Source organism: Sprattus sprattus (genome assembly GCF_963457725.1).
Source record: "Sprattus sprattus genome assembly, chromosome: 3".
Lineage (NCBI taxonomy): Eukaryota > Metazoa > Chordata > Actinopteri > Clupeiformes > Clupeidae > Sprattus > Sprattus sprattus.
The window spans coordinates 6,724,103-6,738,654 of NC_137922.1; the positions used below are offsets into that span (position 1 = coordinate 6,724,103).

General features: G+C 43.6%; 1 protein-coding gene across 1 annotated transcript; it reads right to left on the reverse strand.

Annotated features, from left to right (window-relative positions):
* Positions 1-7,597: 7,597 nt before the first annotated feature.
* On the reverse strand, positions 7,598-10,710 carry paox1 (polyamine oxidase (exo-N4-amino) 1; the record flags this gene model as incomplete). The annotated part of the gene is made up of 7 exons (XM_080836086.1): positions 7,598-7,759; positions 8,006-8,163; positions 8,615-8,727; positions 8,833-9,082; positions 9,432-9,625; positions 9,724-10,159; positions 10,563-10,710. 7 exons carry the CDS (start codon positions 10,708-10,710, stop codon positions 7,598-7,600), a joined length of 1,461 nt encoding a protein of 486 aa, XP_080692212.1.
* Positions 10,711-14,552: the final 3,842 nt, after the last annotated feature.

A 14,552-nucleotide genomic window follows, 5' to 3' on the forward strand; every position in this document is an offset into this window, starting at 1 on the left:
AAATGTCTTTCACTGCCGTTTTATGTAAAGTCAGTCATTCTAAATAGGTTCTACACATACATGAAATACATTTCCTATTTAATAGATGCAAAGTAATTATGCTGCCAGCATTACTCCGTAGCAAATTACGTTAGATGTCAGTTGAAGCTGGTTGGAGAAGGCACTTTCAACACCGAGCCACCAGCCAAGAGACCAACAGTGGTCGGGAGAAATGTACTTTTCGAGGGTTTATATAAAATATGGTAGCCTAATGCTGCATGCTGTGCAGCTTTGTAGTTTACCAAAGTCGTACTAAAACATTTTGACAGAAAACAGGAAATGTGAGGTCCTGACATGTGTGATTCCGGAAATGATGTTGTTTGGAAATGATGTCGTAAACTGGCCAATCACAGCCAAGGGGGTCTCCGACTCTCTCCGTCTCTTTAAGAAAAGTTAGAAAAAAGCGTTTGTCTCCGACCAGCTCTACGACGGCTCTCCGACGGGTCGGATGGGAGGCAACACCTGGGTGAAGGTGTTACCAAGGCGTGCCAAGGCGTGCCAAAGTGTCCCTCTACGACCAAATCGGAGAGAATCGTAGAAGTATAAAAATGCCTTAAGCCTTCTACCTCTGTGCTTTCAGCCAGCTTCCTGTTGACATTTTCAGACAACAGTGAAGCTCGCTTCTTTTGCACAACACAACTTTTAAAGGTAAACTTTCTATTCCGAAGCTTTTTATCATCCATTTCGCGGTATCGCGATCACCATTTTCTCAAACGTAACGTTAGCCTACTACACAGTTTGGGAGGGCAAAAAGAATGTTAATCTTAAAAAAAAAAAAAAAAACACGTTACAACACGCTAATCGTGCGATTAAAAAAAGAACAACGTTAAAATGGGTTTGCGTTAACGCCGTTAATAAACCGCTAAACTGACAGCACTATTTTTTATATAAATAGAAGTTAGCCTTACTTTGTTATATTCAGCAGCTGAAGATGAAATCCTCTGGATGCTTCATGGATGCCCTGAGGGCTGCACTTGCCAAAATCAGGGACAGGATCAGCAAAAGGATTGAGGCAGAGACGCAGGAATTACAGCATCAGCAAGATGGAGCCATGGAGAAGATGGACCAGGAGAGGGACAGTGGGTTGAAGGAAAGAGTGAGAGACCTGATGTGGAGGTGGTCAGGTCTGGAGCAAAGACCTCCAAGAGAGACTGGAGAAGAGCTCGTCTTGTGGCCTCAGGGTGGAAGAAAATGGACACCTTTTCAGGAGGGGTGCAAGACTCAGAGAAAAGATATAGATATCACCAAGAAAGTGGAAAAGCAGGAAATGGCTGAGGCCTTGAAAACTGCTGAAGTTGTACACGCAGGGACGTGCACAGGAGTGTGCTAAGGTTGCTTGGGCAACTGCCCGTTTGCCCTCTTCGACTGAAGTTGCCCCTCTGAAGGAAATTTGTTGCCCCTCCGAATGCTATATATATATTTGCGATCAGATGACGGGGGAGCGGCAGCGGCGTTAAGTGACAGTTTAAAATGTAATTGTGAAAATTTGCGATTACATGACGGGGCGTGGCAGCCACGGTAAATGACAGTTTAAAATGATATTGTGAAATTTTGCGATTACACAACGGGGGCGTGGCAGCCACGGTAAGTGAGAGTTTAAATTACATTGTGATCATTTGCGATTACATGACGGGGGCGTGGCAGCGGCGGTGAAAAAAATATTGTGTTGCCCCTTTTATCAAAATTCCTGTGAACGTCCCTGCCTACACGTGCAGGGTGAGGAGTCAATGGAGACTAGCAGCTGTCGTGGAGAGGCAAAGACCAAACCACTGAGTAAGAATGCAAAGAACATAATGAAGAACAGTAGTGTAATTCATGAATGTTATCAAAAGGTTTTAACTCATAATCAATTACTGACTATATTTTCAATTCAGTTTTTCTGTGGGATGTGTACCCTTGACAGGCGACAGTGGTACAGGAGGTAGAGAAGGTGTTTAGTAATCAGAAGGTTGCTAGTTCGATTCCCTGTCGAATTGTCCTGGAGCATGACACTGAATCCCCTAATTGCTCCTGATGTGCAGTGTGCCATCAGTTAAAATGTGTATACACATCCTTGTAATTCGCTTTGGATAAAAGCGTCTGCTAAATGAATAAATGTTAATGTAAGAAGGCCTTAGCCAGAGATGGTAAGACATGGTCCTGCAAGACACAGGACAACAACATGGACAATAACATGGGGAAGCGTAAGTGAACCAGAACACATTAATAAGAATAGACAACAGTGCAAACTTTACTAGTGCCATGCAGTGATATAATCATCACATCATTTCACCCAAAACCTATAACTGATCATACATAAGTTTGAGTCATCTTTGACAGGCAAGAAAGCCTGTAGTCAGATATGGTCCTGGAAGAGACACCAGTCATCCAGGTCTGCATGGGAAAGTGTAAGTGATCTAGAGGACCATAGTAAGAATAGAATCCATAAATGTGCCTGAGACCTGCCCCAGACGATACAAAAGAAGAGTATTCATCAGATGTACCAGTGGTTTGTGAAAGAATCAGGAGGGTGTCTAGGAGACTGAATTTAATTTCTTTCATCATGAAAGTGTTCATTTTATACCAGAATCTACAGTGATATTTGTATAGTTACTGCTGAGTGAAGAAGACCAATCATGGCCATGCACTGAACTGTAATTAGAATGTCTTTTATATTTGATAGGCACCGACTCCACCAGCCCCAGTCTGTGTGAATTGGGAAATGATCACCAAATGGAGGATGAGCTGCAAACTGAAAACAAGGAACAGAATCGAGTTGAATGAATGTCTGTACTCTCTTGTGTACTATGGCACAGGATATGATGCTGATAATGGCACTGAACATCTGTCTCCATACGTCACACTGGATGACTGCAGAGAGGCAACAGGAAGCTACTACTTCACCTTCATTATTACTACTATTCTTATGTGCTTTTTTGTTGTTTGTTCAGCATTTATTTTCATCATATTATGAATAAAATACATTTGTATTACAACAATTGCTGCATTCTTTTTTCCTCTGGGTAGCAAAAGAAACGCTGAATCTTTGCAAAGTCTCACTGTCCTACTGTACTGTACTGTATTTTTCTGGTAAAAAAGATGAAGAAATGTATAGAATGTTTCCTGTTTGCAGACGGCAATGAAGTCCTGGATTTCTAAAATACAGCTGCTTTGTGTTCCAATGACCACTGATCTGAGGTCAAAGTGTGGTGAGGCTGAAGGTGGCTGTACCTTACATAGAGTTTGTGTAGAGGCAACTGTGGAACTCCATAATGAAGGGACCGTCCTTGTACTCAAGATCCCAAACACTTTGGTGTGATTTCAATCTGCCATGCCTGTTTGAACTTTAAAAGTAACTACTAACATAACTATCGTACATTCAACTAATCAAGAGCAGAAAAGCCACTTGAACATTTATTCATCGATTCACAAGTACAAGGCATTTTGTTCTAATTCATGCTTTTATGTGAAACAATGCGGTATTGGCATGCATTCCTTAGGTTCATGGAACGCTGCACCAGGTGAAAGACAAATCCACACGTTTACATGTCTGTGTTACAGTGGTCAAATGGTTTGTCCAAAAGGTAAACAAAGGATTCTGAAATCAGATTAGATCTCCTAATCCAGTTATGTTTTTGATCTAGATCAAGCCTTTGATGTGCTGTTTAAAAGGTTCAAGGAGTACAATTGGGATTAATCAGGATATTCCTGATCACAACGGAAGGGTGGATTCTGGATTTCAGGAACAAAATGTGATTCACCTTTAAAATTGGTCAAATATTTAAACATTTATATCATACATCATACATTTATTCATATTTTGCACTTAATGTATTTAACCATTACAGCAAATGAAGTAGACACTAGGCTACCTATTAAGCCTTTCACCAATTTCTAAACTGCATATTAACAATCACAAGCCTAACGAACATGTTCATTATTGGCTAGTTGTTTTCACTTGACCCTCATTAATCAATAAAGTCTTTGATTGGCTGATGTCTAAATGTTTCCCTCCATATATTCTCCACTGCAACTAGGAGCAGTCATACTGGTAGTTCTTTTATGTTTTGGGACTGAAGTTGTTGGAATCATGGACGTTGACTTGAGCTTGAGGTAGTTTTAACCTTTTTTTAAGAAAAACTTTTAATAGTTTTATGTGGTCTTAATTGGATCTACTGGCATAGTTGTGGAGGTTCTTGTGGTTGCTAATGCTGATTTTAAGCAGTTCGTAGGTGTGACTGGCTTTGCAAAGCTAATTATTCAGTTCTCCTGCTTGTTAATGTCTTTTGAATCTAAACTTGTTTATACATTTCAGGGCTTTTCTTCTGTCTGCCATGCTGTGTTGTGTCTATAGCTTTCCAGCTAAAGGTAACCCTTTAATGCATTTATTATTTGTTTTCTGAAGCAGATATCCCATTGTAATTTCCTTCTGTTTTATGTTTACCTGTTGCAATCATTCATTCTAATATTCCTTCATTTAAGGATATAATGGCCAGCAACCCCTACCGCAGTCTGGTCAAGATGGAATGAATCCTCTGTTTGATCCATATTTCAACAACTGGTGGCAGACGCAGCTTAGTCAAATGGAGACTGGTTGGCCATCTTCAAGCTCCACTGATGTTCAGCAGTCAGGTCCACCTCCACCTCAGACCCCTGGGCTGTATACAGAGTCCAGCCAAGATGTGTCTCAGATGACCTTTTCTCCTGAAGCCAAGGGCTCCATGCCTCAAACTAGTTCTGAATATGAAGAGTTTCAGGCTGCCCCCATAGCTATTGATTCTTATGAACCTGAAGGCCAGTTTTATTCCCCTGCACCTGTTAAAGGAGTTCCTCAAGTAGGTCCAATGGAGCCGTTGCCTGGTCCTGCTGACGAGTTTCCGTATACATCGTGGGTGTCTGAGCCTGAATCTCAGATGCCGTTTGACCCTGAACAGCCAAATCCTGAGATTCTAGTTCAAGCAGGTCCACCACCTCCACCTGAGCCCTTCTACAAAGCTGGGCAACTCATTCAGAGGGTTGCTACTTATGAACATGGCAATGAAGAATCTGAGTTCCATGATTCTGGATACCTGCAGCCTCCCCCTCCTCTCCCAGCTGTCTCTGAGAACAGTGTCCCAGAGCCCAGTAGTCATGTCAGTCCACCCCAGGAGGAATATGATGACCAGTTCTTTGAAATGTTCATCACTGGCCAACTTCCACCTGGTACAGTAACTCACTTCAGTTCCACCGACGAGCATGGCAGCAATGCATGGACCGACATTAGCTTTGAGAGGATTCCTCAACGCCCTGTCAGGAAGGCTCCAAGTGGCTTGCGCAAAGTGCAGAATATTTCAAAGACCAACACTAAGGTTCCTCAAGCTTTTTCACAGCCCCCTCAGACAGAACAGATTTTTACTGCTATAGCACCCTTAAAGCGAGCCTGGTGAGATGACCCATCCTCTTTAACAGGGCCGATGACCAGAAGTACCAGGTAAGGCACATGATCTTCATGCAGTGTCTCTTCTGTACAGATTTAAAAGGTTCTAATGTTTCCCTTTTCTCAATAGGGGCCACCTCATGGATCTCCAGACTTTGCAAATCGAATTCAATAAAAAAATATTAAACATTAATATTCAACTTGTGTCTTTCTTTGAGGGAGGCAGGTTGTATTGGTTCCCAAATCTGAACAAAACTGGTTGTGTTTACAGACAAGAAACCCAAGCCCTTGTGTTTTGCTTTTTGGCATTTTCCAAAGAAACCAAATTAATGCCCATTGGCCTTGCCTTTCATCTTTGGGGTCGGGGGTAGTTTAGCATGTGTCTTATGCTTAAAAATGAGTCATGGGCTTCCATGGATCTGATGGAGCCCAGTCACTTCCTGTAGGTGTTATTTGGGTCTAGCAAATTTGAAATTGTTTCCTTCCGTACATGCGTACCATTTAATTTGTCATGAATTTATGCTGTTCTGGGCCAGAAGTTGTAACTTGGTTAATCCTGAACTTGGAGCGTGTGCTGTATCGCAAACCGTTGAACATTTAAAAGTGATCCAGGCCTGACTTTGTAATGGGTTCCTTATTGGCCTTTTGAGGATATTTTAGTTTTCTCAGTCAAAAACCATGTACTGACTTGTTCCTACTGTTGGGCCTGTTTAAAAAAAAAAAAAAAAAAATTAAATAGTAAAGCTAATGTACCATTTTGAATCCTTTGACATATCAGTGGTTGGGCAAAGTAGGACGGAAGGTGTTGGGAGCCGATAGAAACACAAGAAAAGGCATCTTTATGGAAAAGCAAGGAACAGACGACAGGAGAACGTAATTCTGATGCTGAAGGAACATTTTTTTTTTTTTTGTCTGTGTTGTATATCTGGTTTCTGTGGACTAGTTTGAATGTCCTGCATTCAAGTCTCTAAAACAGACAAAAGCAATAACATTAATCAGAAAGAATGCAACTCTGTTACAAATGCATAAAAAAATAAAGCCAGGCCAAAACATTTCTCCCATTCAGTCCCTCTGCATAATCCACTATGACATGAGAGCAATTATGTTTGGTCTGTCTGAAACCATTAACAATGAGCTTAAGAAGGTTGCCACATGGCTTAATATAAACAGACTCTCACTGAATGTCCAAAAAAAACAAGTTTATGCTCTTCCATTTCAGACAGAAAGATCTCAAATATAACCCTCGACCTAAAGATCAGTGGTGAACCCCTGGAACAGGTAGAAAGTTTACATTTTCTGGGATCAACTCCGCACGAGACACTAAGCTGGAAACATCACACCGACAAAACTGCTAACAAAATTTCTCGTACACTCGGCCTAATGAACCGTATGAAAAATGTTTTACCAGGTTCCACTTTAATAACTTTGTACAATGCTCTAATAGTTCCGCATCTGCATTTCGGTGTACTATTATGGGGTCTCAATCCGGCACGTCTGGTACATTTACAGAAACGAGCTATGAGGATCACCAAAAGCAAATATAATGAGCATACTGAGCCAATTTTCATACGGTTAAATCAATTAAAATTAGATGATATCTACATAATACAGTGCCTGAAATTCTACCACAAGTTCTTAAACAATAACCTCCCTGCTTATTTCCTGAACATGTTCACTCAAAATGCATCCTGTCATAACTATAACACAAGGCACCATCTTAAACTTAACACCCCTATTTGCAGGACTGCTGCCTACAAACATTATATCAGACATCATAATCCATATTTACTGACACACTTAGACACATGCATGACAGACAAACTCACTACACATAGCCTTGAAGGATTAACCCGGTATTCAAAAGCCCACCTCATTTCCAAATATTCTGCCAGCTGTACAACAGAACATTGCTATGTTTGCAACTAAGCTATTTTTATTTGTAATAATATTAATTTATTTAATAGCAATTAACTACTCTGGGTGGATCCTATGATAGCGGCACAATATGTAGCCTTATAGGATTCTCCCGACAGCATCATATACTTTTCTATACACTCATCTAATTTCTTTGTTTATTTTATGTATCTAATTTATTGTTTGCTATTCCATCCGTAAAATTGTACTAATGTTGTTGCTGTCAAATAAACAGTTATGAGTTCTGAGTTATGTTGCCACAGAAGAAGAGCATGGAGTTGAAGGAGGTGCTGGTCTTCCATAATGCTGTGAGAGCCTGTCAGCCTCCCTATTGCCGGAGAGCAGAGCTCCCTGTACGGTCCCATAGAGGCTCTTCATCGTGGCCTCCCCGGCAAAGAGCACTTGGAGATCCTGAGGGGGGGGGGGGGGGGGGGGGGGGGGGGGGGGCACATACTTCAAGTCATTCAGGCTTTTAGTCGTTAATGAACACGATTGTCTTGTACACTTCTGGTCAGAGGCAAACTTTCACAAACCACTTTTTAAACTGGAATGAAGCCTTTAAAAGTGTGAAGAAGCTCAGTTCTAACATTAGGCTTCATTGTCACCTGGTAAATAATTGTTATTGAGAGGCGTTTAGTGTTATTGTAATGTATTTACCTCATTGGAGCTTTTCATGCTTGACAGAGGACGAGCCAACTTGTCCATGATCACACCATCCACGCCAACTGGGATATAGGTGTATGCTCCTTGGATGAATGCCTTACCGTGCCATTTTGTGCATAAAACCGTCTTAGGACAGGGAATGTTAGGGTTGCCTTGGAAACACATGCATTGGTTTGTCACTGATTTTTGTCTCTCTAAAGTGATCATGATATGTGACCAAATAGGTTCAGCATTTTGTGACTACAAATGAAAAACAAAAATGTACTTGAGTTCTGCTTTTTGAGCTTTTGATTTACAAAGGAGTTTTTCCAAATTTCTCTGTAATGGTTAAAAACACTGTCAGCGTTTAGTAATGCTGTTCACAGTACCTCTTGTTTACTTCCCCCAAACATAGACTGAAAAATACACCCTCTTCCTTTAATGTTCTACAAACACACTGTCAGGTAGGGATGCCTGTCTCAGCAAATTTCCATCCAATTATTTTCTGATGATAATTACTGAGCCCAGCTGAATTTTGGAGACAAGCTTTTTTTGCCCCCTTAAAAAAAAACTCTTTTCGTAACATCATATGTGACCCCGTCATTTGAAAAGCTGCATGCTTACCCATAAACTTCCTGAAGTTACTGGTGATGGCGGCTGAGAGTTCGGCCTCTGTCATGGTTTCAACATGCTGTGCCACATTCCCCGAACACCAGCCAATCAAAACATTTCCAAACCTTGAGGTATGAATAGCACACTGCAGGTCAGTAACAAGAATACATCTGATATTTGAACACTGTATTTGATATACACTATCTTTACATTGTAATCAGAGAACTCACTTCTCTCTTGGTCTCATGACAGTGAAAAGCTGTATATTCTTCTGCCACTGGGTGGCGTCTGTGGATAAGGACGCCGGGGTCTCGTCCTCCCAGAGCAGACTGATGCTTCCTGCATCCCTCTCCCAGAAGGCCTCCTCATACTGCAGGAAGATCTTGTTGATGCAGCCAAAACCAAGTGTGTCTATGGCCTCCCTCTTGTCCTCTGGGAGCTGAGGGTCGAACATGGTTGTTGGTGCAGCTTTCAAACAGCCTGTTCAGGTCAAAGAAACAGAAGTCTCAAAACTGAGAGCCTCAATGAGAATCAATGGCTCAGAAAACCTTCATATTCAGATTTTCAGAACAGATCATCTCAGTTCATGAGAGAAAATAAATAAATCGATTTTGAAGGAGGATTGCAATGAGGATAGCATTATGTGTTAAGCAGCTAAGGTACACTGCTGAAAGATGGACAGTAAAGGGTATTCTGTGATAAAACCGCCATGGGGATATTATGAGGCACTTATGAGGCCACAAAACAAATATGCTAGTATCATCCTCTGGGCCGTGTGAACACAGCTATGTTAACTACTCTAAGGGGAGGCAAAGAAACGTCGGCTTACCAAGTGAGATAGTAACCACCACATGATCGCAAAGAAACTTCTCTCCACTTTCACACTCTATGCAAACAGGGTAGAGACGGCCAGCATCTCCACAGAAGCAGCCATTCCAATTGATTTTAATCACGGGTCTATTCAGCAGCAGGCGCTCTTTAGGGAAGTCTACCAAGAGTTTTTCAGTCACATTAAACATCTTCCTAAAACACAAAAATCACACAGCAGGGTCTGTAAAAGGGGTATTACTTTGCTGATGTAACACAGGATGTAAAATTATTATCCCAAAGATTCAACTCACCCCCCAATGTCAAGGTCCTCTCCCATGTTGGTGTAGTACTGCCAGGAGTCAAGCGCTACACTTCTGAGTGCTGGTGCACCAGTGTCTATCATTAGACTCTTCCCGACCAGAGACAGAATACTCGGGACATCGTCTTTGTCCTCGCTACTGCTCTTCCAGCTCTTAGCTAGATCCAGAGATTTCTCAGCAAAGTAATCACCCATGTTTTTCCCAGGGTTCCCCTTGTGGAGTTGTCTGATGATGCGCTCCCCTGCCTCATACACACGACTGCCAAAGTCCTCGCTGATGCTGTGTCCCTTGCTGTGGAACATGAGGTCAGTGCCCTCCTCAGTCACAACATCACCCAACAGGCCATGCTGCCTCATCAGACAGAACACTGGGTTCGCCTCCGAGGCTCCGTGGATGTACTGGGCTCCTGTGTCTACCCAAGACTTGCCTGTGGACAATAGAACAGAATAGAATAGAGTAGATCAGAACAGAATACAACAAGTAGAATAGAAGAGTAGAATAGAACAGAATAGACAATATATGAATCACAGATTTCGAAATTCCTTCGAATTCTATGACATGGAGAAATGGTAAGAATAGTAAGAAAAAGTTTACTCATACATATTAATTTCATTGCAGGAATACTTGTTTTGTATTACACAGGATGTTGAGCAAATCATTTGACATAACAATTATGCTGACAATTAATTTAAGTACAGAAGTGAAACTTGAACTGGTTTGTTGTTGTACAAAGTAAAGAGCCTACGACCACATCACTACTGATTAAACATTTCATATAAATGAACTCTCTTCATATTGGGACAAGAAAACTTAATTGTTTTCACACTCACCAAGACACTCCTTGGCTAGTCTCCCTCCAGCCAGTCCAGACGCCTCAATTATTGTTACATCTTTGAATCCCAGATTCAACAGTTTGGTAGCTGCGCCTATTCCAGCAAGCCCGGCACCCAATACCAATATTTTAGGATTTGTCCCCATCACTGTAAATTGAGAACACACAAATCGCATTAATATAACATTAAAGAATAACTGCTTGTGGACATAAATGCCATACGAAACCCAATATTTGTACTATCTTATACCTGTATAATGATAATCTACGTATTGCTACGTATTACTAACAATATTTACCAAGGCTATATCGATGTATCGTATTACAGAATAACTGCTGAGCTGTTGAACTATTTGGGACAATGTGCTAGGTTATTCTAACATCTCCAAAGAGAAACCCCAAATGTACGTAAGCAAACGCAATCCGAACACTTCCTGATAAAACAGAAGACGCACAGATACACGCACGTCCAGTCTCCACCCTCATTGTTCAGAATTCAAGAAAACAAACCAAAAAACCACAAGTCGTTAAACTTTCATTAAACGCATCAAAGAACTAGAGACAGATATGACATGGTCGCAATTGTCAAGGTAAAATCTAATGGAAAAGTATAAGGTATTAAGTCCGAGACAGCTTCATATGATATACCAGTTTTGACCACAAGAGGTCAGATACTACACGCTGAGCAATGGCGTGCGGGCAAGGACAGGCTGTAGCTCTGCTTGGCATAACCTTTTACACACTGTTAACTATGTTATTGCTTAAATATGTGTTGAGCAACATCGAACATCTAAACAGTAAGTAAGGCTTTGCAAACTGAAGCTAGCTAGCTCCTAATAGCAGTCAGACTGCAAAAAAAAAAAATCGATATGCCTAGTCTATTTATAAATTATTAGTATTACCCAATACCCAAACCAGCGGTTTTGGAGACAGGTAGGCTACATTTACATTAACCAGTCCATGTTCTATACAAACGACTTGACAGGCAAACGTTAATTTACCTAGTGTTATTCTGAGGGTTCCACAGAGGATATGCGAGCCAGGGGATGAGGAGGATAATGATGCGGAGGAGGTGACTGCAGGGCGTGATGAGGAAGAGGAGGAGGAGGAGGAGGTGACACTGGCTGGGGCGGTTGGGCTGTGGTGATGTTTGGGGCTGAGAGACTAGAGCAGGTGCGTGGCCTACAGCGCCTGGGGGTGCTCCCTAAGGTCCCCACTGGATCGCTTGTGGTGGCTATCATGGTGGCATGGTCATTGGTGGCGGCGGGTGGTGGAAGGCATTGGCAAAATGAGCCCTATTCACCACAAATGAATTTCATCACAGTTGTACATTTAATGAGGTCAGTCCCTCCTCAGCCTAAGCTCCTCTATGGTGGTGGTGGTGGATGTTGGCTAGCACATCTTCTAACCATTTGTTTCCCAGAAGTATTATGTCTGTTTTACATTGAGAGATTAAAACATAATGATTGATGACATGAAAGTAGTGTATCTAGTGGATCTAGTGTTTTACAATGATGCGGAGAGTTCTCTCATTTGATATTTATCCCAGATGTATTTGACCTTGTGGCCGTCAGGCCCTTTAACACTTCTGAGAGGGGGAGACATGTAAAACACAATAAAAACTTCAATATTAGATTAGACGTCAAACACCATATTATTGAAACAGACTAAAATATGTGTTACGTTCTCTTCGGTTTCCTGTGAAAGACTGAACAGCAGTGATGAGGGCGAGGAGGCTGCTGCACTACCTCATCTCACCACCTAGAGGGCGTCTGTGGCCCCCTGCCCCTTCTACACAGAACACCACAGCAGGGGCAAGGGGGCCACTCTTATTCCAGGTGCTGTGGGGTTCTGTTGACTGAATCTGGTCCCTTGCTCATGCTACACAGAATAGGACAGGCTCTGGATTGAGTCTGGTCTCCAGCCCCTGCTACAGCACCTCTGTGATGAGGGGCCCCTGCTACAGCCCCACTGTGATGAGGGGTCCCTGCTACAGCCCCACTGTGATGAGGGGTCCCTGCTACAGCCCCACTGTGATGAGGGGCCCCTGCTACAGCATCACTGTGATGAGGGGTGCTTACGGCCCCTGCTACAGCGCCACTGTGATGAGGGGGTTCCCCTGCTACAGCGCCACTGTGATGAGGGGTGCTTACGGCCCCTGCTACAGCAGCACTGTGATGAGGGGCCCCTGCTACAGCATCACTGTGATGAGGGGTGCTTACGGCCCCTGCTACAGCGCCACTGTGATGAGGGGTGCTTACGGCCCCTGCTACAGCCCCACTGTGATGAGGGGGTTCCCCTGCTACAGCGCCACTGTGATGAGGGGTGCTTACGGCCCCTGCTACAGCCCCACTGTGATGAGGGGTGCTTACGGCCCCTGCTACAGCGCCACTGTAATGAGGGGCCCCTGCTACAGCCCCACTGTGATGAGGGGTGCTTACGGCCCCTGCTACAGCATCACTGTGATGAGGGGTGCTTACGGCCCCTGCTACAGCGCCACTGTAATGAGGGGCCCCTGCTACAGCCCCACTGTGATGAGGGGTGCTTACGGCCCCTGCTACAGCTCCACTGTGATGAGGGGTGCTTACGGCCCCTGCTACAGCTCCACTGTGATGAGGGGGTTCCTGCTACAGCATCACTGTGATGAGGGGTGCTTACGGCCCCTGCTACAGCAGCACTGTGATGAGGGGTGCTTACGGCCCCTGCTGCAGCGCCACTGTGATGAGGGGTGCTTACGGCCCCTGCTACAGCATCACTGTGATGAGGGGGTTCCCCTGCTACAGCGCCACTGTGATGAGGGGGTTCCCCTGCTACAGCCCCACTGTGATGAGGGGTGCTTACGGCCCCTGCTACAGCCCCACTGTGATGAGGGGGTTCCCCTGCTACAGCACCACTGTGATGAGGGGTGCTTACGGCGCCTGCTACAGCCCCACTGTGATGAGGGGTGCTTACGGCCCCTGCCCTGGGCCTCTGAATACATAAGCATGCAGTCCACCACACTCGGGTCGCATTCAAGCCGAGTCATCAGACCTGGCCTGGACCTAGATTCAGAATCAGAGTTTGGCCGAGTCAGGTGGCTGCAATCGGAGCACATTTGGCCCGAGGGTTGGTTGCACCTTGGGTGCCAATCCCTGCCAAGACCTGGATCATGAAGATCCTGCCCAGTGCAGACCATCGCTTCAATAAATTGTAGACTTTTTGAATATTACTTAAAGCAGTAAGTGGAAAATTATATTTGGCTGGCTACTGGACTATAAATAAAATATCTGCTGAATCAATTTGGCCTGAAAATGGCCTTACACTTCGTCACGCATCTTTGCCAGATTAAGACCCGATACATTCAAGCTCACTTCCTGCCTAATATTTGTCCTTGGTTCCCAGAGAACAGATGATGCTGTCTGCTGTTCTTTATATAGTTTAATGATCTTTAGAAAAAAGTGACACAGCAGTCCTTTTATGAAGGACAAGACTGCTGCACTATTAGACATTCAAATGACAACAGTCAATATAATGTGCACGATTAGCTTATTTTGGTCTCACCGTTCAACCCATTACACATCAATTCTTACTCGCTTATTATGCGTTTGTTGGCCTAGACGGAGGCGGAATAGATGACTGTAATCTCTGTTCCCGGAGGAGAGCTGAAACTGTGCCGGCCTGTCAGCACCCAATTGGTCTACAAAGCCCAGCTTCAACACAGGCAGCTGAGGGCAGTGGAAAAGCAGCCCTGTCCGCACTCATCTCACTGATAGTTCCCCTTCTTTGTTCCACCAGGCCTGCTAAATCACATGACCTTATTGTGACATTCATTTATCATCGGTATAATTTATCATTTTTTTTCTCGCTCTCTTTTCTCTGCATTATTGTGTGTGTGTGTGTTCTCCAGTTTCCAAAGATCCCATATCTCCCCCTTCAAAGCCACAGAGGCTTAGTGGCAGCCCAGCTCAGAGGCAGGTGAGCAGGGGGTGATAAATGATGTCTGGGGCTA